Source organism: Ursus arctos, unplaced genomic scaffold (assembly GCF_023065955.2).
Source record: "Ursus arctos isolate Adak ecotype North America unplaced genomic scaffold, UrsArc2.0 scaffold_11, whole genome shotgun sequence".
Lineage (NCBI taxonomy): Eukaryota > Metazoa > Chordata > Mammalia > Carnivora > Ursidae > Ursus > Ursus arctos.
The window spans coordinates 41,760,662-41,787,372 of record NW_026622775.1 but is presented as its reverse complement, the minus strand read 5'-3'; the positions used below and the strand labels follow the sequence as shown (position 1 = coordinate 41,787,372).

Sequence of the window (26,711 nt, the reverse complement as noted above, 5' to 3'; positions counted from 1 at the left end):
ACACCTTGGAACTTTTTTCCTCACACGATACGTTTCCCTCAGGAAAAATAAAAAAGCCTCAGAACAGGAGAAGGCACAGTTCCTCAGGTGCCTCAGGAACATCTGTCAGGTTAATAAAAATCACTTCAGGCACTCTTAGGAGACAGACTGCCTGCCCCCCGTTCCCGTTTCCAAAGGCAATCTTATCACTAGACTTGTTTCTACAGAACATTTGTGTCGTTTAAGGGCAACAGCGAGGATGTGGCAAACACGCTGGCTGGTTGCCCCCACGCAAAAGGCCTTGGTCTCCACTCTGGAGGGCGACGCAGGAAACAAAGTGCAGGAACGTAGGATTCCCCGCCATCGGCTGGGCAAAGTTCAGCTACTAAGACTGAAGCTATTTTCTTCAAATTCTAGAATGATTTTAAGACAGAAACATGTTTTTCACAAAGTAAAACACTTTTCAAAATAAAAAAAAAGAACTAACGCCCAAGGTTGGAAGCGAAAACTTGGAAAGTTCTCATGTAACAACGTTTGGTTTTCTCATCCTTGAGCATTCTTCACACGTTATGGATTCCCTGCCGATTATATATGCCTGTTCGCCATCTGCCAGTTTATTACAACGCTTTCCTTTAAAATGTGAAAAAAGAACCCCAAACCCTTGATATTACTAAAAAAAACCCTCCACATCCTGCCTTCAAACTACAATTCTCTTCCTCTAGATTACTCAGTCCTTTCTTATTTTTAACATTGCCAATTCTTTAAAATGTTTAAATTGTAAAATGATGGCAGGCAATATGTTTAGTTTTTTAACCTCTTTGATATTTTCCTAGAATAGTGCTGTGAACAGAAAACAGTCAGAACAAAATACATGCCCGTGAACGGCTTTCCCTGCGAGGACTCTCCCGCTGACATAGTCATCCTGCAGAGAAATACAGCGCTGAGAATTAGCACCTTGGAATGTGCTGGTCTGAACATGGTAGGAAGCCAAAGTTCTTTCATCGATTCTTATTTGATCTGATCAACAATCACTCTGATACCACTTAACATGCTACTGAGCCCACCAAAGAGCAGTTTGAAAAGACTTCTTATTGTGAGATACGTGTTTCCCTTTCACACACAGGCTAGTAATCTGCACCGGAGGGAAAGATTCTGGGCCGGACTGCCATCTACGATGATACAAGCAAGTCCTGTGTTTCCGGATTCCCGCATTAAGTTCACTCACACTTGCGGAAGTGTTATTACAGGGTCATCTCGGCTCAGCTACGGGCGTTAAACCTCCAGCGTTGGGCAGGAAGGTCTTGAGGCACAAATGCAAACCCCTGACCCGCTCTGGCACTGCGCTTCGGGTCCACGCCTCTGATTTCTACCACTTCAGTGTGCTACCACGATGCGGCCGAAGGCCCTTCGCTTCCGTCTAGCCATGACGCCGCGGCCGCTGCCTTCGGGGGCACCTGACGCAGACTCCGAGTGACGCGAACAACCGTGATTTTAAGTCTGTGTCGAGGCAGCCTGGGTCCAAGACTGTGCTCGGGCCTCAAGGACAGAAAACAAGGAAAAGCCCGGTAGGACTTGCCCTACTGGGACACAGGTTTTGTCACCTGGGCCTTGCAGAAATGGGCACCCCACCCGCCCCACCACGAAACACGCTCGGACAACGTGTGCTAAGATCTCATGTGAAGATCTGGTTGAACGCATCACCCCAAGCGCGTCCCCACACGCCAAAGGGAGAGAACACAGGGGGCGGTGTTGACCCGCAGACAGGGGTCCGCCTCAAACACATGCACTGAGGCCCGGGGAACGGTGCAAACTGACTGGAGCCAGACACGGCCCGGATACATGTGTGGCTGCCTAAAGCACGTTCCACTCAGGGCACTCCAGCTTCCTTTTCAACGAGAGAGGTCCTTTGAGGCAACGCTTAAAATTCAGTTTGGGTTTTTAACTAAATGCCTACAACTCATCAGAATTGGCTAACCCGTAACACTTCTGTGCCTTCTCTACAATAACAGGGAGTGTAAAATAAAAAGTTATTTATACTTAAATGTTTCAAAAAAGATCAAAGGTAACTGACTTTTCCAGATTAAAAAGTGTCAAAATCTGACTTTTTAAAAAAGATTTATTCATGGGGGCGGGGGCGGAGCAAAGGGAGAGGGAGAGAGAATCTCAAACAGACTCTGCTGAGTGCAGAGCCCAACATGGGACTTGATTCCAAGACCCTGAGATCATGACCTGAGTCATGATCAAGAGTCAGATGCTTAAATGACTGAGCTACCCAGGCGCCCCAAAAATTTGACTTTCAAAGGATGCAGAAATGTGCATATTAAAATGGTCAGAATGGCCAAGAAAAAGAAGCACAGGCTCTTATGCCAAAAGCCAAAGGGGTCAGTTAAAGCTTAATGACAATTTTACATGTAGATGGTTTTCTGAATCTCGTCCTGCTTATGCCTTCACTAACTGTACTTGCTGTGAGAGCACATATGTCTTCTTTTAACCAAGGGACACAATGAGAGAAGCACCAGGGCCAGGGAACATGAGATGGTAGCAGCTGTTAAATATAGAAAGTTGGTAAGTTTTGCTCGGTCAGAAATATTTTATGGGCTGATTAATTTTCACACAGTTTGAAAATCCAAGATAGAAAATAATTAAAAATGGTGTCCATATCCTGCCAATAATAAAATAGGACATTCACATCCCTCCAAACATATGTACTAAAAAAGTAAGCTTCTCAGCCACGACATTCTAAAAATGCGGTGCCTCATCTTAAACTCATTTTACAAACCGTATTTCAACACTGATACCTTTGCTAAAACTTTGTGCATGAACTAAAAATGCAGCATCCATGCTTAAAGCTGAAGTCACAGGTAAGAATAAATTCTGTTAAAAACAGACCGAAGACAAACCGGAGAAAAGAATCATCCAGGAGGATGAAAAGATTACCATTATTTTTCCTGGAAATCTCTGGCAAGTCTGACTGGGACTGAGGTGAATTTCTTGGCAAGTGATTTTCAGGTAGTTTCTTAGAGGTCTTCAGAGGACAGAGCTCTCGTTCCTTGAGCTCAGCTATGTTTTCTGAAGTTTTAATGTCCGTTTCCTTAGGAAACATACATGTCTGTATTCCCTCCTTCATATGACATTCTGAAGAAGTATTACTGACAACAATTGTGTTTTTCAGTGTGTTTTCTTCTTTATTCAGTAAGTTTTTGGGAAGGGTTAGATTCTTCTGCAAGTCGACACTGATGCCGCTTGCATATTTGAGGTTGAGCCAGCTCTCGCCCATAACGTCAGTGCACACGCCCTCCTTAGGAGCAGACAGGGAGCTGCCCAGGGCCGGAGTCTGTTTCTCCTCAGTAGTAGTGTTGGCACTGCTGGTGACAGATGGGCTGGGTTTGTGTTTGCTGTAATAGACTGAGCACTTGTGCTTCTTCTGAGAATGACCGTAGGTAGCTGGGCTCCTCTTTGGGGTGTTCTGGATCCTGCTTTGTGGAGTGTTTACTGGAAGGCAGCTTTTTCCTCTGCCTTTATCGGAAGGGCCATAGGTATCGAGAAAGTTCTTACAATTGCTTCTGAATTGAAGAAGAAAAACATTTAACAGAAAGCCAAATGGAATCATACCTTACCCCTCTGTTTCTAAACCCATGAGAAAGAAGTAGCAATCGATACTGTGTGTATTAAGGAGGGCTATCTTTCCTTTGTCCAAAAGCCCATGAGTTCAACAAACTAAGTCCTCACAGGAAGTCTGTCTTACTGTAAAAGAACTGTTACAGCTGCTGCACAATGACCTCAAGAAAATTTTATGCAGAAAAATCTGGAATCAGAGTAATATTTATATTACCTTAAAATTAAATCAGAACTGAGTAATATCAAAGGTAAGAACTCTTCCCCCCACAACACACACACACACACACACACACACACACACACACACGCACTACAAGAATTCTTACTTGTGAGAATGGGAGCTAATTACATCCATCGGACTATTGTTTTGCTGCGAAGATGAGCCAGCATTTTGCCTCTGTCTTGTTTTCATGAATTCCATAAGGATGTACTGTGCTTGTTGGAAGGCTATTAAAATCACACCCAACAGGGACAAACTGAGGAAGAAAGCAACGAGGTTCATTACTGCGTGGTTCCGACAGGCATTAAAAAAACCAGCTCTCTTACAGAAGAGCTGTGAATGGTTCGTGCAAAATGCCTAGGGATAAAGTACTGAAATGCCATGAAATGTATCACATCGTAGTTTCTGATGTGACTTAAAGATTTAAAAAGCTCCAAGTTTCTAAAAATGTGTACATTTATAAGTTTGCCATTCCAATTCCATTTTTAAAGGCACTTTAAATGATATTTTCACTCCAAAAGGGTCACTCTAGCCTTCCGATCTCAGACTGCCACCGCGCCAAGCCAATCAGAGTAACATTCGTATTTTCCACTGTGACTGCCAGTGGAAGTATAGGGAGCACAATGATCTCTTATGCGTCTAGGTCCCATGAATCTCCTCCAGTTAGTGTACTATTATCTTAAAGCTTATCAGTTACTACTTTGTCTACTTCACGTATGTTGAGGTTCACAAAACAATGTAAATTCCACTCGATGCGTATGTTTTGAATATGCTTTTTGACGATTCATATGCTTTTTATACCCAGGAAAACACGTTTTTGTGCCACTCTCCTGAAAGCGGCAACAGACCTGACAAAGAAGACCGTGAGCCTCCAAAACGACTCCTCCCAGCTGGGTCCCGGAACCACGTCTGCACACAAAGGCAGCAGGTGATGAGGGAGGGTCACGTTGAGAGTGAAGCGAAACTCGAGGTCTGCTGCAGTTACAAGAGTCAGCTCACGAATGACCCAGGAAGAGGTAAAGTCTGGAGTAAACCTGATAACAAAAGATTCAGCCTTATGAACTTGAATGGTTTTAATTTTAGGCACAAAACAAAACAATCACAATAGCCTATTTCTTACTTACAATAAATGTCCATATAAAAACAACTAAACGTGTCTTACCAATGCAAAAAAGGTTTTCTTCTCCACATTATTAAATGCACCACAAAACTTTCGTGAGGTTAAAACCCAATGCTTACACGATGCTGATATCCCGGGATGTGTTTGGGGCCAGGGAGAACTGATGACAATCTAGCACTTCGAATCCATAACCTTGGCAATTATACCCATTAATTTTCAGAGATGTCACAGTTATAGGAAGTGGTCCAATATTCTCAACTTTAAAGTTCTTTGTAATAGATAAAATTTGCTTGCTGTCTTTCAGTTCTAGTGAGGATAAAAAGTGATATTTAGTATGTATGAACTGCAAAATTTAATCAGAATAATTTATTGAATCCACATTTACTGAATTAATAAACCATGACCTATATTATTAAAATGTGAAAAAAAATTCAATATAAGCCCAAAGTACGACTTCTGTCTAATTTCTAGAACATCACAGATTCTCTTATACTACCAGGATACAATAAAAACATTTAACTAGTCAAGATTTTAAGTTATATGACTTTCTAGGTACCAAAAGTAATCAAAATCTCTTCTTTGTTCTTTTACTCATTAAAGGTTAAGGTTAGAAGTTTATTCTTCTCAGAAGCCAAGTAGTTTGGCTACCCTTAGACACCATGCACACTTTGCTCCTGGGATCCTCACACTGAACAGGGACCAGTTAAGGGCAAGAGGCTGTGCTTCTAGAAACACAGTTCAAACACCCATTACATTCAAAAGAAGTAAGTCACTAAGTCCCTGCAAAAAAATGAGAGCATATTTTATACAGGGAGTTTAAAAAAGAAAGAATTACCACAATTTTAAATTATTCCTATAAATTTACAACCTACAAGCTTTTCCATATAAGGACTAAAATTTTATCTAGTTCTAAAGTTTTTATAATTTTCCTTAATTCCATCTTTCAAGCTCAATTCTAAATTAATGAAAGAATGAATGGAAAAGTGAATATTCTGATGAATTTTGAATGCAAATGGTCAGTAAATCTTTTCAAACTCAATGCTCAATTAGCACAGTTTTCTTAAAAAAGAAATTCCAATCGGGCATTCCATAGTGCTACAAACTATCCAATACTTTCACCAACCAGCTTTCTCCATAGGAACCACGGTGTTACACTAAAATGCTTTCAGTGTGTTCCAGAAACTCAAAATAGTAATAGGAAAACAAGGAATTTATCAAAAACATTTACATCTATTGTTTGATTTTCATATTCTTTCCTGAGGAAGTTCTTGAAACTAATATAAATAATTTAGAAGCATTTGAATTGAATACATGCACAATTTGGAAATTTCTAACGCAACATTTAGGTGAGTTTCTAAATCTGCGACATCTAATACGATAGCCGCTAGACATACACGGCTAAAATTAAAATTAAGTAAATTTAAAAACTCACACCTGCTATATTTTTAAGTGCTCATTGACCACATGTGGTTAGTGTCTGCTGTTCTGGGTGACACAGATACAGAGCATTTCCATTACTGCATCAAGTTCTACTGGTTAGCAGATCTTTACTCTTCTCTCCATTCATCATTTTGGTGTGATTTTTTTATGAAGATGTAGCTGATAACCAAACTCACATCTTCGTACTATTTATCTTAAATATCTGTCACTATACTGATAATTTAGCAAATACACTTTTTATATAGGTATCATTTAAGTTGGGTTAAATATCTTAGGCTATTGTTTTAAGCACTACTAGCCTGTCATATATGCTCGAATGCTCGCCTGATTTAATTATTTGCATCAATGCCATGAATTTACTGTCAACTTTAAAAAGAATCTTCTTATGGAATCCTTTTGCCCTTGGCTTTAGCACCAAGCCTTCCCTGTCCGAGGGCTACGCGCGTGAACTCACGTCGCCGGCAGTCCATCAGCGTGGACTCGGGCACCTTGAATCGGAGTGAACCTCCCGCACCAGGAAGCCTTCCGCCCACTTTCAGTAACTCTCTGGCTCCAAACCCTTCCACGGCAATCATGTCAATAACCGTCAAGTTATTCCTATTGGGGCAACACATACAAACACAAAGGCATTACGACAGAGTCACAAGATACAGTGCACTTGGACTTAAACATTCTTAGTTGGCAAGAACAGTCGTAAAGTTGTGAAAGAGAAAAATCAATTTGAATAGCGTGGCACCTTCAGCCATCTCACTGAATTAGAGGGTGTCCATGGGCAGTGGAAGCTGCCCCTGTACTCAGAAGAGCCCAGGCTGAGGGTGACCACGGCAAGAACAAGTGAAGGCTCGTCATCACTCTCCCACCTTGGCCGGAGAAGGCAAAGCCATGTTTTTCTAACAACCTGCCACCAGGGTAGTGATCAGACCTCCAAGACGGAGAACACAAAAAAACAAAAACAAGCTGAAAAGGTAAATTGGAGACCTCAGAGAAATATTAACAAATTTAGACTAATTGACAAAAACTGCTTACAGGGTGAATTAAGGAGTTTTCACTGTAATCGTGACTATAGGAAATTCTGCCTTAGGGATAATTCTAGAAATAAAATCCTACTGTTTTTATTGAACCAAAGATTTAAAACATCACCCCACAAATTATCTCTATCTACTCAAGTTCTTAGTCATGAAACACAAATTCAGACTAGCTTTTGCCTTTTCAGTAACGGAAATCATGATTTCTAGGACATAAAAAGTTAAATGGACTAGATGTTTAAATGATGCAGACTGGAGTGAAAGCCAGTCCTCATTAACATAAACACTGCAGAAGCAGAGGAGTTCATGCCGAATTATGCAAAATACACCAATATCTTTATATCTTTATCTAAAGGATTAAGAATCTTTAACCATTTAAAAGGCTTTAAGTTATGTTATGCTATTGTCGACAGAAAAATACTATCAATACAGAAACATAAAAAATAATTAAGTACTATAAGTAATTTAGACTTTTCGAGGCCAGGACAGTGTAACCTGGAATGAGGTAAAGTTCATCTCGGCACTTCCCAGGACCTTAGTTCTTCAATGAAGAATGGGTTTAAAATGAAAGACACTGCATGGTGTGAGAAGTCTTAGTTAAAATGCTTCATAGAACACACTCTTTTAAAAAAACTTCGGTACATTTTCCTTTTTCAGGGCATTCACTTGTAGAAGAACAAACTTATGTGATATATTAAAGGAGTCCAGAATAAAAAAGTCTTTGTCAGCAGATCTGACATTAGAAAAGCTTTAAAAAGAAACTAAAATGTCATTTATTAAAAATCAGACTTCTCACCAATGCAGAGAGCTTCAATACATATGTATTTACTGTAAATTTTTGAAAGAAGACTCAATAAACACCACCTAAAGATGAAAAAGATTTAATAATGAAAACATTTAGCTGCTTAAGTCAGTTAGCATCCACTCTCATTTAAAAGAAAGAAAAAGAAATTTTAAAAAGCCAATGGGCTCAACTATCCTCAGTCCATTGTCCTTTGGAGCTACAGAGAATTCCAGAAGCAAGGCAGCTATGAGAGTGGAGTAAATCCAAAGACTGGTATGAAAACGTACACAGCAGTGTTTCGATTACTTTCCTGAGCTAAGGTCAGAGAAGTACACACGCGTGTGTGTGTGTGTGTGTGTGTGTGTGCGCGTTCTGCTCTCGGAGACAGCAGCAGACGAGATGCTGAGCAAAGTACACTGCGGCTCTTGGAGGGAGGGCACATGGCCCCTACCTCCCAGGCCAGACGCCCCGGGGAGATAAGCGTGGAGCCTCAGGGAGCCTTTCCTCTTCCTGCCACGCAACACAGCCTCATCCCTACCAGCCAGAGAGGTGGATGGCAGCTCTTAGCTAAAGAGACTACGTAATTCTTGAGAGAAAGCAACTAGGGTGGCCGAGTCAGAGGGAAAGGAACGGGCTCCGTGACGGGAACACACCTACCGGATTAGTATGAGTGATGAAACTTTCCCGTAGTCAGCTGGCGTGAAAACTACACCGACCCTTTTCATCTCCAGAGGCTGCAAATGTAAGTGGAGGATGCCAAACCTGGATTCCTCCGAATGCATGCCCTGCAAATTTAATAAATGCAATTAAATGAATCCTGTAGAGCCAGCTTCCATCTTCATTACGTGCATTTTAGAGCATAACCGTGATTGCTCCTCTTTTACTGTCCAGATGTGACTACCCTAATCGACCTGCTGAACTTGTTTACCCTGAGAGCTCACACCAATAAACAGTTCCCGAACCACAGCTGAGAAGTGCAGGCAGAGGCTGCAGGACAACCTGCCGCGGATGCTGGAAAGGGGATTTGCTTCCTGGCTCGGATGGGAGTTGCGGCCAGAAGCAGCCTTCTCTGCCAAGATGCTCTGACTGTAAAACATCACTTAGAAACAGACCAAATAGCCTCTGCTTGAATGCGACGGGGAGCTGACCAAATACCCCTCCACGGCCAGACAACCCTAAATTCTCTTTCATACTGAGCTTCAGTTCATACAGAAACCATCTTTATCAGCATTTAGGCTCTGCACTCAGGAGAAAGATCTCTATTCACATCCTCCTTTACTTTCCCCAAGATTTCTAACTCTCTCTGCCTAAATCTTGTGTGCTAAATTTAGTATTCAAGATTGAGTTCTTCATCAGTTTTCCTCTTTCCACTGCTTTTTTCCAGCTCCTTCTCTCACTAAAAGCTATTTATTTATTTCTTAGCGCTATAATCATACAATCTGCATGGTAATAATTCTCTTTTCTGCATTCTTCATTTGAAAATTTGTTTTATCCTGCAACTGTTCCTGGCATGTCCCCATGCTATCTGAAAGAAGAAACAGTGATGGTACTTGATTCATTTTCATTAGAATTACAAACTTCATGAGGGGAGAAACCCTGCTTTACATATATCTAATATAAATGTTGAATAAAAAGCTGATTTGTAGTATTAAAACTCTAATAATAATAAAAACACCCTTTATCGACTAGTTCTTATATGCCAGGCACGGGAATATAATAAGGTCTATAAGATGCTGAGCATTCCATAAACCTTACAGAATCTTCCAACACTATTATAAGTGAGAGAGCTTAGGGAATCTGCCCAGGGTCACGAAGCAAGCCCATGGCATGAGCCTGGGGTCGGAACCCTGACTGTCCAGTTCCCCTGCTCTTCAGTAAAGGGAGTTACAACGTTTCTAAAAGCACACCAACATCATAAAAATGCATGTCATTCTTTACCTGACAGAGCTCTCATAAGAATTTTGAGTTAAACTTTAAAGTGTCTCAAAGGCATTGATACTATTCTTGATGGGAATAGTGTCCTTGATGCCAAAAGGTGTAATATCCTTGGGGAAAACCTTCGATCGCAGATGAAACACTTTTTCCAAATGAATCCACCATTTGTTCAAATCTGAACAGAATATTTATATGTAAAAGGAATTGGCATTATTTTTGGAATTCCAAGTTATATACGGTTCAATACCATTGGGGCAAAAGATCTTTTAGTATTTTGGACTAATTTACTTCCCAAGGGCTCTGGGAGATTGCTCGGCGGAAAAGAGCATGAGAGGGAATGAGCAGGGTGGGCTCACTGACGACAACAGGACCGCGCAGCTGCCTACCCCACTTACAAAGAGAAAGGAACGTTTGCTGTAATGGGTTTCCTATTGTAACTTAACTCCGCTAAAAATCCACTTAAAAACTTGCTTTGATGAGTTTTCACTCTTAGTTGGAGGTCACCTGGTCTTCCTCTTTCTGCTCTTCAAGTGCGTCTAGAGCCAACAGTGTGTATCTTCAGAGGGATAAGTGTGGGGAAAGAAGAAAATACCCAAGGCGTTTAAATATGTGTGTGTTAGAAATACAGCTGTGTGCCTACGTGTGCTCGCCTGTGTGCTTGGACTCGTTCAGCAGATGCTCCATGTCTGACTTGATCTCACACATGGGACACTCGTAAGGAAAACACTCAGCTCCGTACAAAGAGCCACAGAACTACTGAGTGGAAACTAAGAAACAAGGCTGCCAAGTCCCCAGACAACATCCTCACCACAGGACATGTTTACTCCTCCTGCTAAGTATTTGTGCAAGACCTCACGAGTGCCCAGAGGCTTAAGAATTTCAGAGAAATCCTTCTTTACAGATGAGGTGAACATCACAGAAGCTGGGTGACTTGCTCCAAACATGAAGCCAGTCTGGTAGGAGAAGATTTTGTTTAAGTGTATTTTTACCTTATGCGGCCCTAAAAAAAAAACCTGGATGGGGAATCTAAAAGAGAATTGCAAATTCTGGGGTCTCAAGTTTTATAGTTTTCTACACAGCCCTGATTCAATTGTTACTTCTTCACTCAAACGAATCCAAACTCTCAAATTAAAATGATTTACAGGCTAACATGGACCGTGCAGCTCCTGCTGCGTTCGCTAATTGGAAAAATCTGCTATGTGTGCTTAATGGCTAGAATATAAAAATAAGAAAGCCGCGTATATTATGTAAAGACACTCGAAACATAAATCAGTAAAGCCCATATGCTATGTGTATAGTTTGTTGGCATTCTTTTTCTATTTAAAGAGGACATCCTACCCGGTAAGGGCAAGCTTTGGTGAGCTGGAATTCACCAGTTGTGAAATTAATCATCTGCATATCGGTGCCAAACCTATAAAGAGAAAACATGTTTGAAATCGCATTCAGATTAGCAATAAAGACAGACTAGTGCGTGTGCATGTATACCTACTATGTGAGCACATGTGTTTGCATACGCAATTCACCCGGTCCTGTCACTCCCATGCCCCAGCCCCCCGCACTGGACCTGCTACATGCTAAGTGCTCAGTAAGTACTATGGAATGAATGACTTTGAGAGCACAGAAGGTAAAGACGCATATGGTAACAAAAGTTCTAAATACGAAGTTTTTTTTTCCTCCAAATGGTCCCCACAGAGCCTGACGGGAAGTGACTCTCAACCAAGGACAATTTTATCTCCCAGGGGACATCGGGCACTATCTGGAGAAGTTTCTGGTTACCACGGCTGGGGAGGTCCTACTGGCACCGCTTGGGTCGAAGCCTGGGATGTTGCTAAACACCCTCTAAGACACAGAACGGCCATTCTTCCCCCAAACAGAGTATCACCTTGTCCAAAATGTCAGTAGTGCTGAACCGGAGAAACCCTGGGATCAGACCGGGTTCTACTATGCCAAGGAAGGAAACATTCTAAGTAAAACTGGGATTGCTTTGTAAGAATAAGATAGAACATGAACATCTAACACCTTTTAGACATGCACTAAAAGAATTATCATCTTTTCTTTTTTAACACTCCATTAAAATGTACTAAAACGCAAAATTCATTTTCTTGTGTTGCCCAGAGATCGTTGTGACCTAGATTCTAAATTTTAGGAATATATGTGGGAATATTAGCAAAGATCCCTGGCCGAAGAAAAGAATATTCTGCTGGGAACCAGACTTGACACAGTAACACTAAAGATGCCGCTTGACAACGGGAAGGGGCAATTTCCATCAAGGTATATGCCCCAAGGAGCTGGGTGCGCAGGTACCGGGGTTAGTACTGTGTACACCCACATTTTTCCGGGTGAAAAATGGGAGGGACCTGGAATCATTCTGAGTCGTAACAACATTTCCCAAACCCTGCCAGAAAGTCTGCAACTGGGCGCTTTACCATTTATGCAGCAGGCGCACTGCAGCCTCGGGCTTAGGATACAAGGAGAGAGGCAGGAGCTGCACAGAGATCGGCCAAGAGGAAGGGTTCTTCACCATAAAGTACTTCACCTAGATACAGGGAAAGGCAGATCAAAACCCGGAGAAAGGCACGGCGTCGCCCCTGAAATAATCCTGCAAAAATTCATAACCTGAATCTAACCATGAGGAACCACCATGCAAATCAAGGGACATTCTAGAAAATAAAGAGCCTGCCTGCTTCAACAACGTCTCTGCTATGAAAGGCACGGAAAAGTTCAGGAAGACTACAGGTGACAAAAAAGATGTAATCATGCAATTCAAGACCCTGAACTGAATCCTGAACCAGGGGGAAAAAGAAACCTACCATAAAGTACGTGAGTGGGATAACTGGAAAAATCTGAATATGGACTGCAGACCAGGTAACATTATGCTGTTTAACGTCACATCTCCCGATTCTGATAATTACACTCTGGTATGTGGGAAGGTGCTCCTGTTCTTAAGAAAATCACACTGAAGTGGAGGGAAGGGGGGCACAGCATCTGACACTCTCAAGTGGCTCATAAAAATGTGTGTGGGGTGTGTGTGTGCAGAGAGAGAGGGGAGCAATGATAAAGCAAACGTGGCAAACACGGAAAACTGTGAATTTCTACGAAGCGTGATTGGGAGTTCTTGGTACTATTCTTGAAACTTAAATTGAAATCATTTCAAAATGAACATCTTTTGGAAAGTCTTTGATGCCACCCCTAAAGAAACCCAGTGAACGCCTCACGGAGTGTGAATTATCACCCAGACCACACGTGATGCAGGCAGCTCTCTGGCACCAAGACTTGAGACACACGTGGAAGCCTGCTGGTGTCCCTTCGCTGCCTGCGCCTTTCTCCGTGCCTCCCTAGCTCCTCGAGGGAAGCACACCCACGAGAGGAAGTCAGCACACTAAGGACAGAGAGGAACCGGCAGACAGAGCCTGGGCTCCTGGTGGCATCGCACTCCTGCCACATCCGCTTTGGACTTCTCTCCTCTGAATTTCCTGCTATGAAACAAGCTACCTCCTATATGTAAGCCTGTGTTAGTCAAGGTTTTCTCTGTTGTCAGATGTCCCACTGGTTCAGTCAGTAGAACATGCAACTCTTGATCTCGAGGTTGTAAGTTCGAGCCCCACGTTGGGTGTAGAAACTACTTTTAAAAAATTAAAAAAATAAAGTCTTAAAAAAAAAAAGACTTGCTCTGTTGTTTTGTAGTTGAACACTTTCTTGGCAGACAGATTTTGAACTGAAAACAAACTTCAGAAAATGTATTTGTTTCATGCGTTTTCAGTCTGTTTCGAGTTTTGCTCATTTGGTTCTTCCGACATCTCCCTACTAAATGCACTGAACGGCCTATGTGTGTCACGTAAAATGAATTTAAATTATGTTTGGTTCTGAAAAAGTATTCTCCAGGTGGCAAGACTCTGGTAACTCAAGAACCCAAGAGCTGGGGCGTCACCGACAAGGAGACACGCGACCCTCACCACACTGCTCCTCAGGGCGGTTGCACTGAAGTTTAACACCAGGCCGGGCTCCGCAATCAAACGAGGGAGAAAGAAAACAAAGGATTCTGACTCCTTGGATTTCTTCAAGCGACCAAACCGAGTCATCCCTAAAACAGTCCTCCTGTGAAATTCATAAAGAAAGAAATTACTTTGAAAAATAATTTTGACATTTAAAAAAATGAAATCACCAAATACCAATCTCACTAAAAGGAACGAGGTGTCTTGGGGAAAACATGGCTTATTCTGAGTCTGGGGAGAGAAAGTACAAGATGATCCTGAGACATCCTATTTTATTAGAAAGCACGGAAGCGATCAAAGAATGAATGATAAGAACATTTGAGGGACCCACAAGCTAGCCTGAAGGGGCTCTCATCAGCCAAATCTGGGACAATTAAGCATCAGAAATAATAATGGTGGTAAATGTGGTGATGAACAAAGAATCCACAGGGGTGCTCAAAAAGAAAGTAGAATGAACAAAATAATTAGGAACATCATCATTTTGCAGCCATCAATCTAACAACTAACTCATCCAGGCAAGAATTATCAGTGACATGCTCTTAGGGAACGGGAAATGTATACGTTCTCAAATTATCACAGCACATTTTACTTATTAATTTTTAATTACTTATTAAAGGAAAAATCCATATACAATGGAGAGAGATCTGTCTGTCACACATACCGTGGGGAGAGTCAAATGATTCAACTTAGCAACACCAGCAATGGGACAAATGGACATATATGTCCCCTCCGAGCTGATGCAATGATGAACCAAGGAGGCAGCACTCTTCCCAAAAATGTTTAATGTGAATGTAGACTTGAAGAAACAATTCACCAAACCCACAGTGCTGAAGGTTCTATAAGACAACTGGCTAAGACCCTCTAAAGAGTCAACGTTATGAAAGATGAAGAAGAGGGGGGTGAGCAGAGATACACATCTAAAGAAAATTAAGAAAACATGACAACCAAATGCAATGCATGATCCCTGAATGGATCCTGGATTTAAAAAAAGGAACAAGAAAAAGACAGCCATAATGGACATTTGTGGGTCAAACAGAGAAATCTGAATACAGACTGTGTATTAGGTAATATAACTGCATCAATGTTAATTTGTGGGGTATGCAATGGTAGTGTAGTTCTATGTAGGAGGAAAATCTCCTGAGAAAATAAAATATTTCCTAATAAACCACTGAGGGTTGAAGTATGATATCTACAGCTTATTTTCAAATGACTCAGCAAAAAGAAAATGTGTGTGTGTTTGCGTGCGTGTGTACAAAGATACAGAGGTCTAGAGAGAAATAAACCAAGAGTGGTAAAATGTGAACAACGGCTGAATCCAGATGAGGAATATTTGAGTATTCACTGCACTATACTTTCAACGTTTGTGAGGTTGGAAATTTGTCAAAATAAAAGGCCAAAGAGAAATACTAATTATTAAATACTCAGGCGTGCAATTTCAGTGAAGTACTACGTGGTAGTGTCCCCCCCCACCCCCAAGCCGGTGGTGAAGAAAAGAGACAAGGAAAGGTGAACACAGAGGACGTACTTGCAGCCATCGCCAGTTTTAAATTTCTTCCATCTTTCATACAATTTATTGGCAAGTTCCGAATCCACGTCCCAGGTAGACCGATCCAGAGAAAGGCTCCCTTCCCAGTTGGGATTTTCTACAAGTTAGATCAGATGTAATATTTAGACGTACAGAAAATGCAATTCCGTTAGGAAAGAACGCCACGGGCTGTCAAACTTCTCAAACCAAGAGGACTGCCAAGCGAATCAACAACCCCCCCTTTCCTCTGACTGCTTTACTAGGAGTCCCTCTGACCCGATGGCAAATGATATATCAAATCAAACAAACATGTATAAAACAAAACTAAATTGAATTATGTAAAGGTAATAACATAAAAGACACATGGCTCATGAATACAGCCTGAAACAAGTTAAAATTATTCTTGGAACATTTTTAACAGCTTTCAATCTAACAGGCTAAACTGCTTCCCTGTAAACAGAGCTGGTCACCACCCAAGTCGTTCTTGGTTACTACGATCAGTGCTGATGGACAAACAGCGGTCCTCCCGAGGAAGGGCACAGACCAGGGGCTGGGCCTGGAGAAGGTGCCTGCTTATATTTATAAACTGGCCTCCTGTTCGCCTAGCGCTCTCTACTTATCTGTTCTGTCTGATCTGTGCTAAAGAGCGTACCAGGATGAAAACTTGGGAATCTCCCCAAAGACATCTTGTCTGTACAGTAACGGTCTCCTTACATTAAATATTTTCATACATCAGAAGGCAGGAAAAGGACTAGAAAGAGCTTCTATCTCAACACCATTCAAACTCACACACAGCTAGCACCCCCTGTACGACGTTTATGCTCCTATCACTGAAGTCTTCAAATGCAATTCCAGGTTATTTTTACCAATTTGTAGTCAGCCCTTTTCTAAAAGAACCAGAACCTTCCAATTTTTCCTGGACACAAGGTTGCTGTGACCATCAAATAATGTGTTCGAAAAAAATCCCTTACAAAAAGTTCAAGCTGCTTAAGGGGACATTATTTACACAAGGACCTTGGGTGTTTTTGCAGGATTCTTAACAATTGCAAGTCATTCTGTGAATGGTTATGCTCAAGAATAAAATATGATACAATTATGTGTATGGTATTAATTATTCCATCTACAGATGCTATTTTTCCTCACTACTTCCCACCCAACCCCAAACTAGAGTTCTACAGAAAGCCTAAGGGCAAAATACTTACCTGTTTTTGATTTTCCCATGAAATAATGCATGCCACAATGTGCTATCACTTCAAAACCCAGACTCCCTTCCTAGATTGAAAAGTAATATATGAATAACTTAAAACACAACACTAAACATAAAAATCCTAATGCACTCAAATGCGAAGCAGACAATGGCTTCCACCTCGGTGAATTTCTCTTTAACCAGAAGCCAAACAATGAGAAAGTGATGTCTTGGCCTCCCTTCTTCTTGAATGAGAGCTCTGAACTGTCTCTCATAGGAAGGATCATGGCAGTGCATTGGGCACAGCCATCAATGCCCACAGTGACGATCCATGCGCCCCAAAGACACAAAGCTGCCTTCTGAATTAGAGGTTAATCTCAGGACACTCCTGATTGGTTAAAAAACAAAACAAAACAAAAAAAACCGTACTCTGATTTTCTGAAAAACAGTATACCAATCTAGAGTAACTCGTAAGCCACTTGGGACATTTCAATTGATGTGCCGCTTCCTACCGGGTGGGAAAGCACAGACTTGCTAACTCCACATATATGCGAAACCTGCCTCCTTCCTCCCACAGGAGCTCTTCTTAAAATGCGACTCTTGCTCGGAAAAAGGAAATTTCTAAGAAATCTCCCCGGCTCGAAATACAGATGAATGGAATTAACCTTGCATCTTGTGTCGTTTAATTTTAGAGGTCCTACCTTCAAGCCTATAGCTAAGCATGAGGCGTTTCTATCTATGAAACACCAACACTAATAAGTGAGAAAAATCATAAAGATGGTTGCATGAATGTCTCAGTGAAAAATTAGAACCCAGCATTATACAGAATAGCTTGGATCAAAAAGAAGCAATAACAGTAACCAAACGAAAATAAATAAACATTAAGGAAAAAATGAGACATGTTCAAGATAAGATCTAAATTAAATACGGCTTACCCAGATTTTAGAAAGCCTTTTAATTGAGAACCCTTTCAGGTTTTAGATTTGGCCCACTAAAGAAATGCAAGGATTGCAAGCCACCGAGAGTCACTTCCCAGAGGCCTAACTAAAGCATTTAACCGCCTAGTTTCCTTGAATTCATTGCTAGTGGGCACTAAAAGCTCAACTGCGTTTTCTATAGCAAGCACGTATTCCTTGCTCTTCAAATTTGGAAATAAATGAAAATGAGATTAACCTATTTGCATTATTTTATTCAAGAATGTCAAATTACTTTATGAAAAATAGAAAGTCTTTCCAAATAAAGAGTTCCATATCGAAACCTGGCCTAGGAATATCCTTCAAATTTCTTAGATAGTCTTAAAGAACATAAGCTTAACTCTGACCATAAAACCCAAGCACCGTAAGTTAATAAACAGTAATTATTATGAGAATTATAACACATAGTGTTGTAAACAATACCTTGGTTGGGGCTGAGTAAATCTGTAGAGGTATTGCAAACACGGCACCTGTGTTTGTAGTCAAAAATACATGGGCGAATAGGTTTATGGCAATGTGTTTAACAGCAAGTTTCAAAGAAAATATATTCCAACAGCCTGGAGGTAGAAATAAAGGGCCAGTGAAATTCAGAATCTAAAAAGAAAAAAAGGCAAGAGAAATTACTTTTCCTAACACTAATTATGATTAAGACTGTTATAAAGTATGATACTAATGTTCTTCTGTACTTTTAAAAATATAATTTAAACTCACTTATTTCCAGGACAAAGATTGAAATGCTTTTATATAAATGACAGGTTTTAATGTTTCGTATGCTACTGTTTTTAAATCTCACAAAAGTAATCCTGAAATTTTCATGGGTGGTATTCTGAAAAAGTCTATTTTGTCATTAATTAGGCTTACTTTTAATAAATACAAACTTTTTAGTATAAATTATACATTGTAATCTTTTTGAACAACAGTAAGAGCAAATATCATTTAAGAATATATCTTGGTCCCTTTGCGCTCCTTGAACAACAGTTTAAAAAAATAAACAAACAGATCCCAGAAGAAACTCTGAAAACATTAAGAGAAAAATACTTGTTTAAAAAATCAGAAGTAAAAATGAAATTTTATAAATATTAATTTCATGGCATCTGACCTTAAACAAAGCTTAAAATAGGCTAAAACCAGGATAAAAATACCACACGTACCTTTAAAATGTGCTTGGTCTCCTTGGAAACAAACACATCCTTTAATACAACACTACGGTCGAAATGGTTGAGGTACCACATTGACCAAACCCCGGAAGTGTTCTCGTGAGTCTCTATGTGAAACTGGGTTGCCGAGGAGTCCATTCTAAAATACCTGTGAACACAGGACATGCATGCTATCAGCCCAGAGTGTGAGACAATCGGCAGCACTCAACGTGCCTCCGAGTGCAGAGAGAGGAGCGTCGTAAAATGTCAGAGAGTGCAGGTTAGTAGTGCTAGGAAACAAGCTTCGAGACTGCCTTCTTCGACCTTCGTGCCCACGTGGAGCATCTGAAGGCCAGAGGTTAGGGACCAGACCAGGACCAGGCCAGCACACGGAGCCGCCAGGGCAACGCCAGGACCCAAAGGCACCTCCCCTTCCTTCTCCCACACCTGGCTCCCCAGCCCGGGCCCAGGCCCCAAACTGAATCATTCTGTTTCCCCTCTCCCATTCTGCAATCAGCCCTTCCCCTGCTTGTCAGCAGTGTTAATGTGTGGAAGGCAAGTCCTGGGAGAGAGAATCATACACATCTTACCAGTTATATTTTTCAATCATTGCGAGATGAAAACAAATAAACACATGATTTAAGGGAAAGTGGAATCACCCTACCCTTGAACCACAGGAGAGGAGAGACATGCTTTTAGTGTTGAAGTGTTTTTCATTTTCTTCACGTCTTCTGTAATTTCACTGTCACATGACGTAGCTGTTTTGAGACACAAAGAAATAAATGTGAAGCATTAAGTTATCTTTTCTTTCATTACCTTGAACAAAAACAAGATCTATGTTTTATTTATAACTTTCTAATGACTTCACTTTTCAGTCTCCATTAAAACAGTGCATCAGATACCAATGGTAAAATCCTTTCTCAAACACTCGTATCTTTTTCTCTGCTGGCTTACGGCCAATCATCTAGAACATGGTGTCTGCCACCCCCACCCCCTCCCCATCCACCCCTTTTTTAAACCAACCTCTCATTTCTTCTTTTGGGGAAAAAAAAAAAGAGAGTGAACACTTTATGGCTTCTCTTTACAAAGATCTGCATTCACCATAAATAAAGTCTTTAGTTCTGCCAGGGATGACAGAAGTGAAAAATGACGCTCAGCTGGGTGGGGTAAAGAGGAGCATGTGGAGGCATGAGCAAGAAAGGAAGACAACCAAAACAGCAAGACGGAGCTTCACAGTAGAATAGGAATGAAGCCCAAAACACGGTGAATTATCAAAACAACACTTTTAAGCTTTCCTCGAGCTAGGTTGTAATATTAAGACACTGGTATTGAATTCTTAACTCTGATACGAATACGCAAGTCTTTTGGGGGGGGTGTTTATTTCCTTGAAAGAGAGAGAGTGAGCGCGAGGGGGGGAAGGGCAGAGGGAGCAGGGACAAGCAGACTCCCCACTGAGCAGGGAGACTGACTCAGGGCTTGACCTGAGCTCAAAGCAGAAGCTTACCTGACTGAGCCACCCAGGCTCCCCTAGTCTTTTTTTTTTTCTTAAGCTACATATACGGCCCCCAAAAATATTCAAACACTAACAAAAATGTGAAAATAAAGTCTACCGTTCACCCAAGTTCCCAATTATCTTAAAGGAAACAGTTGCTGGCAGATCTTACACACCCATCCAGTGTTCTGTGCATATCCAAGTACACAGACCCCCCAAAAAACACCAAGGGTGCACACGGCGCTGGCACACACGCCTCCTAAAAGCTGCAGGGCACACCCTCCCGGAGATGCCCGACAATCCCGCCAGCCTCCTATCGACGGGTGTTGACACTGCTCCATTGTCACCAACAGTGCACATTTCTGTAGCTACAGCTGTGCACACGTATATGAGTCTATCTGTAGATGGTTCCTTGACGTAGAGCTAAGGATCAAAGGGCATCTACGTGCATTTAAATTTTCAAGCTTGTCAATTTTCCCTCCCAAAAAAGCCTGCATTGGTTTATACTCTTGTCAAAAACATGTTTTCTCCCCTAAGCATCACCAACACAGAATATGAACAATGTTTTTATCTTTATTGATCTAAGTAGTAAATTATATCTCACTTGTTGCTTTAATTAACACTTCTTGAAATATAAGTGAGGCAGGGCATGTTTTCATATGTTTAAAACCATTTGCATTTCTTTACAGAACTCTACCGTAAATAAATAAGAACCCAAAGAGAGGACTGGGTTTATACTCACTAGATCTGCACTGCATTCTGCACCAAGAAACACAACCGGGGCAGGAGAACTCTCTATCTGGGGAAGCAGGCCCTCCACCAAACACATCTACATCCTGCTCTTTCAAATCACCAACTCAGTTAAGCTTTAAATGCAAAATCCTACACGTGTGGCAGAATAAAAGTGGCATCAATGGTCATTCTTCTCGTCATTCTCTCTTTAGAACTATTAAGACTGCAGAATTATAATCAAACAACCCACTCACTTTCTGAAAACCTTGCTTATTACTCTGTTGTTCTAAGTCATTTCACAGAAAGAATGATCATGAGTAGATAATGAAAATAGACAATCTCCGATATTTTAAAAATCTGTACCTTTGCAAGTGAAAGAGGCGATTTTTGTAAAGTTCGTCGTAGAAGTAGGTAGGAGTACTGGTTCAAACTGCAGAGACAGGGCATCTCTCTGTGAGAAATGATGTACGTCCTACAAAAAAAAAAAAAATCCATATTACTATGCTCAGCTGGGTGAGTATTTATCCAATTTGAATCAACTCTGCTAAAAGAACTAAGTGGCTCAGACTGGCATACAAGCAACTGCTCAGCATGTGTCTATAGCAGTGAAGGGGTGCTGACAACCTTCACCCTAATATGGGTTCAAGCAAGGGAAAATGGGCGTAAATTAATGCGAAAGAATGAGACAAGTGTTTCTGTATCTGTTCCTGAAAAATCCTCATGTTCTGCAATTAAACACACACTTGTCAGTTTAAAATTTACTTTATGTAAGCATTTACAATTACCTGTATCCAAATAAGGCTGTCTCCTGAATGTAATATATACATATTTACTGCCGAATCATCTGTCCAAAAGAATCAGAACAATGAGATTAAAACAAAGGGCCATCTCCTTCTCACACCTTAATATAGTAGTTAAAATACCATATTACACATTTCTATACAAAATGTGACTCATTTTTCTACACTACAATTGAAACTGGGAGCTATTTTCTGTTGGGTATTCTTCTAAGTCATAAGAAAAAAAGACCCATACAAAAAAGACTGACCTACCAATATAGGATTTCTAAATGATGATGAGCTAGCAGGGGAGAAGTTCTGAGTTTAGGGTCCTACTGTAACTCCTCCGGCCGAAGCAAACCCACTGGACAGCTTTAAATAAGCTATGTCCTCCTGTTGATTACACAGCCCCTCATTTCCTTATTTAGATGATCCTATTTGAGGAAAAACAGAACCCTGGGATCTCAAAGCAGAGCCTTCCTTTTAACCTGCACCAAAAGTGCTCCCCATGGGAAAGGGGTGTTCTCTACGTTGTTGTCTACTTGGCCTTTCTGAGAATCACCAAAACTATGAACCCAAGGACAGGGCAGCTCTCCTGCTGAACCATTACTACTATAACCAATTCTGGGGAATGGAAAGTCAATGATGCTTCACCAACAATTAAGACTCCCAAATAAAATTATACTTTGTTACCAATTCTTTCTCTGAATATGAATGATATGAATATGATATGAATATGAAATGAATATGATATGAGGCATACGTGCAAGTACATATATATGTACTTATATGTGTATATATATATACCATATACATACGCATACATACATATATACCAGAACAGTCTTGCTAACCAATGGATAATAGCAAACCCTACATTATAAATGTCACGGACCATAGAATATATGTTGCCTACCAAAGTTCTTAGAAACTTAAACTGATGCACCAGGTAGTTTCTGGTACACGGGGCACACATTTTCAAAGACAAAATTCATAGAAATGAACACTAAAATTCACGCTACCCTAACTTGCCAGGCATCCAGGAAGAGCCAGCACCCAATCAACTATTAAAAGTACAAAACATGATTTAACTGAGCTTCTGCAAATCAGTAACAATGGAACAAGGGACACAAGACTTAAAATACTCTGTGAATGTTTATATTAGATTGTTGTGCCCATTTAACTTGTTTACTATCTCCAGAATGCCAAGAAAAATTATTCCCAAGGAAACTCAGAATGGTTCATGGTTGCCACTTAATTTACTCCAAAATAATACAGCCTTAACTAGCGATTGCAGATTGAGAACCAGTTACTGTTTCAATCTCTTCATAATGAAAGTAAAGGCTCTTTGTCTTTGCATTGCAATGATACAATCACAAGTCAATGCTGTAAGAATGATGATGCAGGTTAATAAAATATATCATAATAAACATTTTAAAACATTCCACCTTACCTGAGGTCTCAGATTTATCTGTAGCTACATAAATAATAGAAAGATGATCTAACAAATCTTGTGTGTTTTCTTCAAATTCTTTTGAGGAGTTTTCCATGGTTACAATTATGCTCATTTGTAGCCGCAAAACATCGTCAGATTCCATATAACAACTCTGAGATTGGAGGGATGGAAAAAAAGGGAAAAGCTCAAAAAAAAAAAAAAAATCATGCCAACTTTGTGATTGCAAATCTTAGAAAAAGACAAGCACTATGTATGGCAAGGGCATGTATATTTCTGAAAGCAGAATGTGTCATTTTATTTTTGATTTCCAAGCCAAGAGGCTGGAAAGGAAGGATAAAAACACTGAATCTTTTATTTTACCTTTAATTGCTGACACACTTTATTATGTAAACTGCATTCCAGCTGCACTTGCAAGAGGCTAGTATTAGTGGTTTCTGCCTAAAAGAAGGAAAAAGGGGGGAAAATACTTAGAAGGGGCAAGAAGTTCATCTTGTATTCGAAGGAAATGATCTATCATTTATTCAGGACATTCATTCATTCATTCATGTAATACATACTTGAGTATCTGCTAAATGCTGGGTTCTAGTAGCTGGAAATAAACATGAGTAAGACGGGAAGATCTGTCAGTGAGCTTACATTCTAACGGAAATCATAAGCTCTCCCTTGGGCAACATGAAAATTCCTATTATGGCAGTAAGGAGATAAATATGTTCTAAATATACACAGGAACACTGTAGTTTGGCATTTCTTATACTTTTTGAACAGTCTGTTTCAACACAGGAGTCTTTCATTTCAAAGTAGGTTCACCTAGTAATAGCTAATTAACTGTTCTTATGTCTGCCCTCCATTAGTAGAATGACGTTAGAAGTGGTGACAAAACACTCAGAGAGGTCTAAAATTCCACCGGCCATCATTATCATTTTTAATATGTGAAAGAGCTATGGATGGAAGAGACCAAAGTAAATGAAGAGAATGCAGGATTTCGTCAAGTTCAAAGATCTTAACAGCCACATGGGCTGATAACTGGCATATCGTTAGGAGGAGGAAACGCAAACCCCAATCCAGGAACACAGCCATTTGGGGGGGAGGATGGGGGCTGCCGACAGTGAAGGCGCAGGGAAGTCAGGTAGGGAGGCATGTCAACCCAAACAACCTAAGCTGGGGGAGTCCCTTTTTTGTTCAGTTTGATGTGTCTGGCATAGTGATTATAAAATTAAAAAAGGCACTCGACTTGGCAGCCACAGTCAGGACACCAGGAAATCTCAGTACGGTAAGAAGGCATTCCCCAAACCCCTGGCTGACTTAATTGTGGGTAAGCATTTATCCACTCCAGGAAGACTTAGTATTGAGTAGAACTGCACCACAGTGGTGTTTAATTTGTTAGATTTAAGAATTACCTAAGTACATTACGTTAAAAACATTTTTAACTACTGCTATTGTCATTCAGCAATTAAAGTACCAAAATTGGAATAAAATACAATGCATTTTAAAATGCAGTAAAGATTGTTTAGAAGTTTAATCAAGCTTGTAAATGGGACCAAATATTAACCAAAAACTCTTTTAAAAAGTAATTGCTAGATCTGCCAGACTTAAACAGAACAATACCATTTGTAAACTGAACCTAAAATCTTAAGGAAGAACTAAGAACTAGATTTCTGAATTTATCTTTCTGTTAAGGAGTCCCACCATCAAAGACATTAAAAAAAAATTTTTTTTTTTAGAAAAGCCCACTACTCTCTGAAATTGCTTTAACCAAAGTTATAAATGACCTCCTTATACCCCAATCCAATAGACACTTTTCATTTTGCCCAACTCTTCTGCCAATTTAACCCCATTATCCCTTTGTGCTTCTCTTGGCTCTCCTCCTTCCTCTTTGGCTCCTCCTTTGTGGCTCTTCCCCCTCTCCTCTCAAGATGTTAGAGTTATTCTGTCTTTTGCCCTCTTCACTCTCTCTCTCTAGGGAAGAGACACTGAAGCTGCCTACACTTCTGTCTCCAGCTCAGACCTCTCCACATACCCATGTCCAGCTGATGGGCGGGCAGCCTCCTGAGTGCTCACACTCACCCAGACAGCTACCCTTGCTGTGCGTGTCGTCCTGGCGCCATTATTCATACAGTTATTCATGAGAGAAACCTGCAAACCAACTTCACTCCACCCCACCTCCTCAATTACCCTTCTCAAACAAACCCATAACCAAGTTATACTGACCCCATCTCCTTAGTACCCTTGAATCCATTCACTTCTCTTCCTTCCTAATACCCTGGAGATCAGAGGTCAGCAAACTATGCCCATGAGCCAAATCCAGCCCACTGCCTGTGTTTTTAAATAAAGTTTTATTGGAACCCAGCTATGTTCATTCCTTTGTGTATTGTCTATGGCTACTTTCATGCTACAGCTACAGAGATGAGTACTTAAACCACGGAGATCACATGGCCTGCAAAGCCAAAATTTACTCTTTAGGACTTTACAGAAAAGTTGAGGGATGCTTGTCCTCGTGGGAGGGAGGAGGAGGGGGAGAGAGGCTATTCCCCCTTCTCTCCCCCACACCGTGTCCACCTCTGCCCTCTCCATTCCAGTCTCCACCTTGCAACAAGAGTTTACAAATATGCAAATCAGGTGACACCAGTATCTGCTCAAAACCATTCAAAGACCACATCCTTCACTACAGCTTCAAAACTCAGGCATCTGCCCAGTCTCTACCTCCTTATTTATGCTCCAGCCTCACTGGTCTACTTTCTGCTCTGCTCTGACTGTATGTATTCTTCTGCTGTGAATTCACAACCCCAGATCCTCTATCTAGCTAAACCTTCGTGTCCAGCTTAAACATCCCCTTCACCTTGGTTTTCCCTGACAGCTGGGGTAACTGCCCATTACTTACACCCACAGCACATTTCCCTGACCTTCCTTAACATTCCTCATTATAATATAACAACCTGCTCAAGGTCTGTCTTCCCCAGAAGACTGTAAGCCCCTTGTTTGATGCTTTTACCACAATGCCTACCACTTAATGCAATATGCAATTAGTGAGTGAAGAGAAGCGAGCACACACCATAGATTCTTGCTTGAAAAAGGCAAGCTTGAAACCGGCAAGAAACTAAAAATAACAAACAATGGCTATAAAAAAAAAAAAAAAAAAAAGAATATACCAAAACCTGTCACTTGACCTGTACTTCTAACCTAAAACTTAAAAAAAAAAAAGTTTAAAGAAAAACCCATATCAACACATTTTCAACATACGGATTTATAACAGTTATGATTTTTGAAAATTTACAGCAATTCAACTATAGGCCTTAACCTCACAAGGTAATTCTCTTACCT

At 40.7% G+C, this 26,711-nt stretch overlaps 1 protein-coding gene across 4 annotated transcripts in view; it reads right to left on the bottom strand.

Moving 5' to 3' along the window:
• TMEM131L (transmembrane 131 like) overlaps positions 1-26,711 on the bottom strand; it is a 154,798-nt gene that overhangs the window by 26,443 nt on the left and 101,644 nt on the right. For all 4 annotated transcript variants that reach the window (XM_026499499.4, XM_026499500.4, XM_057310137.1 and 1 more), the window contains 18 exons: positions 23,754-23,831; positions 23,391-23,544; positions 21,944-22,002; positions 21,522-21,630; positions 19,599-19,692; positions 18,950-19,103; positions 18,222-18,392; positions 16,841-16,910; positions 15,639-15,756; positions 14,075-14,216; positions 12,548-12,657; positions 11,460-11,532; positions 8,844-8,971; positions 6,832-6,974; positions 5,057-5,243; positions 4,666-4,851; positions 3,924-4,073; positions 2,917-3,542 (listed from right to left, as the gene is read on the bottom strand). In XM_026499499.4, the coding sequence (XP_026355284.1) occupies positions 2,917-3,542; positions 3,924-4,073; positions 4,666-4,851; positions 5,057-5,243; positions 6,832-6,974; positions 8,844-8,971; positions 11,460-11,532; positions 12,548-12,657; positions 14,075-14,216; positions 15,639-15,756; positions 16,841-16,910; positions 18,222-18,392; positions 18,950-19,103; positions 19,599-19,692; positions 21,522-21,630; positions 21,944-22,002; positions 23,391-23,544; positions 23,754-23,831 (2,752 nt within the window). The remainder of the gene's footprint in view (positions 1-2,916; positions 3,543-3,923; positions 4,074-4,665; positions 4,852-5,056; positions 5,244-6,831; positions 6,975-8,843; positions 8,972-11,459; positions 11,533-12,547; positions 12,658-14,074; positions 14,217-15,638; positions 15,757-16,840; positions 16,911-18,221; positions 18,393-18,949; positions 19,104-19,598; positions 19,693-21,521; positions 21,631-21,943; positions 22,003-23,390; positions 23,545-23,753; positions 23,832-26,711) is intronic.